This window comes from Equus quagga, unplaced genomic scaffold (assembly GCF_021613505.1).
Source record: "Equus quagga isolate Etosha38 unplaced genomic scaffold, UCLA_HA_Equagga_1.0 HiC_scaffold_6926_RagTag, whole genome shotgun sequence".
In the NCBI taxonomy this organism is placed as follows: domain Eukaryota; kingdom Metazoa; phylum Chordata; class Mammalia; order Perissodactyla; family Equidae; genus Equus; species Equus quagga.
Window position 1 is genome coordinate 60 of NW_025794414.1, and position 2,546 is coordinate 2,605.

Sequence of the window (2,546 nt, forward strand, 5' to 3'; positions counted from 1 at the left end):
CTACACTCGCACTGCATGGAGGGACCATCCGTGGGCTCTGATCCTCCATGTTGGAGGGTCATGGTGTAGTCTACACTCGCACTGCATGGAGGGTCCATCCGTGGACTCTGATCCGCCACGTTGGAGTCATGGTGTAGTCTACACTCGCAGTGCATGGAGGGACCATCCGTGGGCTCTGATCCGCCATGTTGGATGGCCATGGTTTGGGGTCTCCCAACCCTCTGCATGGACGGACCTCACATCTGAGTGCTGTGCTTGGTGATTCAGTGCCTTCGATCCAGCCGTTATTTCTCCCAGTTACAGACACTGATGAAGCCAGGCTGTGTAGACAACCACCCTCAGTGATACAGAAGGTGACACGGAATCATGGACGCCCTGGATCAATAACGGCAGGCGGTGACCCCGGGCTGACCCCAGGCTGGTGGACCCTCCCCATGAGGCCCGTCCTCTGTTTTTTCCCCACACCGTCCGCCCGGGGAAACACCACCGGTCCGCACGCCATGGGGCCCCTGGCGCCGGCCATTGTGCTGTCCGTGCTGCTGGACCCGGCCTTCCTCCTGACGCGGGAGCTCCAGGGTGAGTGTCCTGAAGGTCGTGACCCCTTCACGCCAACTCCCTGGTGCCCTCGTGCTTCAGGGTCGGGTGTTAGGGAGCCATCCCCGGGGTCGGGGGTCGGGGGTCGTGACATGACCCTTTGAGAACGGCCGGGACGCACTTTGCTCTGGTGACTTTGGACTCACCTCTGGAGGCCAGACACGTCTTGGCTTCACTGGGCGAGATTGGAGAGCGGGGAACAGAGAGGTCAAGCAAACTGCCAGAGGCCACACAGCCCGTCCGTCTCGGAAGTGGATTGGGATCCTAAAGGAGGACGAGCCCCCAGGGGGAGGAGGGAGGAGGGTCCAGAAATCCAGGAGGCACCTGATTTCCTTTTAGGGCCCGGGGACCTGGGGGAACGGGGTCAGAGGGCGGAGGGCGCGGCCCCGGGATTAAGGGTCACCGCGAGCCCCAGGCGCGGCCAGGACGTGATCAATAACTGATCGATCGACTCCATTTTTGCCCCCACTTCCCGCTTAGGACCAAGCAGAGGAAGGGAAATAGGGTGCCCTCTAACCAACCCCATGGGACGCCCGTCTTCTGGGCTCTGAGCCACCAGCCTCCAGTTGGCCTCACTTGATGGATCCTCCTTTACTGCCAGTGTAGACGTGTCCACGTGGAGAATTGGGGCCAAAGGGGCCGGGGCAGGAAGGAGAGATGGGAAAGGGAGGAGATTCTGAGCACGTGCCAATGTCCTGGGGCCACCTGGGTGATGAGGGAGAAACGGGATCTGGGAGGTGCCCGTCATGGGGAGGGGGTGGACGGTGTAGACGGGGTCGTTGGTGAATCCGGTGGCGGCGTCTTTCAGATCTTCCGAGCGCGGCCCCCGTCCCCAGTCTGCGCGTGACCTTCGACCCGCGGAAGCTGGAGCTGACCTGGGACTGCGACGAGGACCCCACCTACGTCGAGTGCGTCATGCTGCACCCGGACAAGGGCCCGATTTCCTTAAAGGTGGGACGGGTCCGGGGTGCCAGGTTGGGGACTGGACGTGGGGGACGGAGGGAAAACGCCCCGTCCAGCGGCCCGACGCCCTCGGGGGGCCGGGGGGGGGTCCCTGAAAAATATGCAAAATTACCCTAAAAGGAAATGGGGTGTCGCAGGTGGATCGGAGCCAAGAGGTTTGTTGAGTGACTTGCAGACATTTTGCAACTCTTCCAAGGGAGTTGGGGTCAGAGGTTGTGCTGCCGTTTTCGAGGCCAGCTGGCCCCCCGGGGGGACACATTTCTCGGAGGCACACGGATGACACCACGAGGTCAATGGAAGACGGAGCGACGCCAGGGTGTGACAACAGACGGGCGTTCATTGATTGACTTTCCGATCGTGTCTTTGTAGCCCCGGAAGAAAGAATGTCGCTGTGTGTTTCCAGACTGCGCCCTGCACCAGGGCGTCACGCTAACCGTGACGGTCAACACCAGCCAAACGCAGGTTTCGGAGAAGCTCGTCTACACCAACCCAGGTGGGGGAAGCGTGGCGGGGACCCGCTGGCGTCAGGGTAGATCCGACTCCTTTTTTTGACCCTAAGGAGATAGAATCGGCATGTTGGAAGCGTAGATATTTAAGGCATGAGGCATGATGGGATGTCCTCACGCTCAGTCAAGCTACTAACACGCCCACCATCCCACGTGTTTGTCTGTCTGAATTAATCCACTTAGCGTGACGCCTTCCACCTTCGCTCACGTGGGCCCAAACGGCAGGGTTTCCTTCTTTTTCCTGGGTGCGTAATATTCCATCGTATATATTGGCTACCTGGGCGTGTTCTCTGGCAAAAATCTATTCGGGTCCTTTGTCTATTTTTTAATCAGATGATTTGGGCGTGTCGGTTTAGTTTTTGAGGAAGATTGGCCCTGAGCTAACATCTGCTGCCAATCCTCCTCTTTTTTTTTTTTTTTTTTTGCTGAGGAAGACTGGCCCTGAGCTAACATCTGTTGCCAATTGTCCTCTTTTTTTTTTTT

At 58.7% G+C, this 2,546-nt stretch overlaps 1 protein-coding gene across 1 annotated transcript in view; it reads left to right on the plus strand.

Moving 5' to 3' along the window:
- The first annotated feature begins 81 nt into the window (after positions 1-81).
- The window catches only part of LOC124232517 (granulocyte-macrophage colony-stimulating factor receptor subunit alpha-like), a 7,715-nt gene continuing 5,250 nt past the window's right edge, over positions 82-2,546 (plus strand). Inside the window, exons 1-3 of the mRNA XM_046649477.1 lie at positions 82-576; positions 1,403-1,545; positions 1,927-2,050. Of these exons, the coding sequence (XP_046505433.1) occupies positions 186-576; positions 1,403-1,545; positions 1,927-2,050 (658 nt within the window). The 5' untranslated portion in view covers positions 82-185. The remainder of the gene's footprint in view (positions 577-1,402; positions 1,546-1,926; positions 2,051-2,546) is intronic.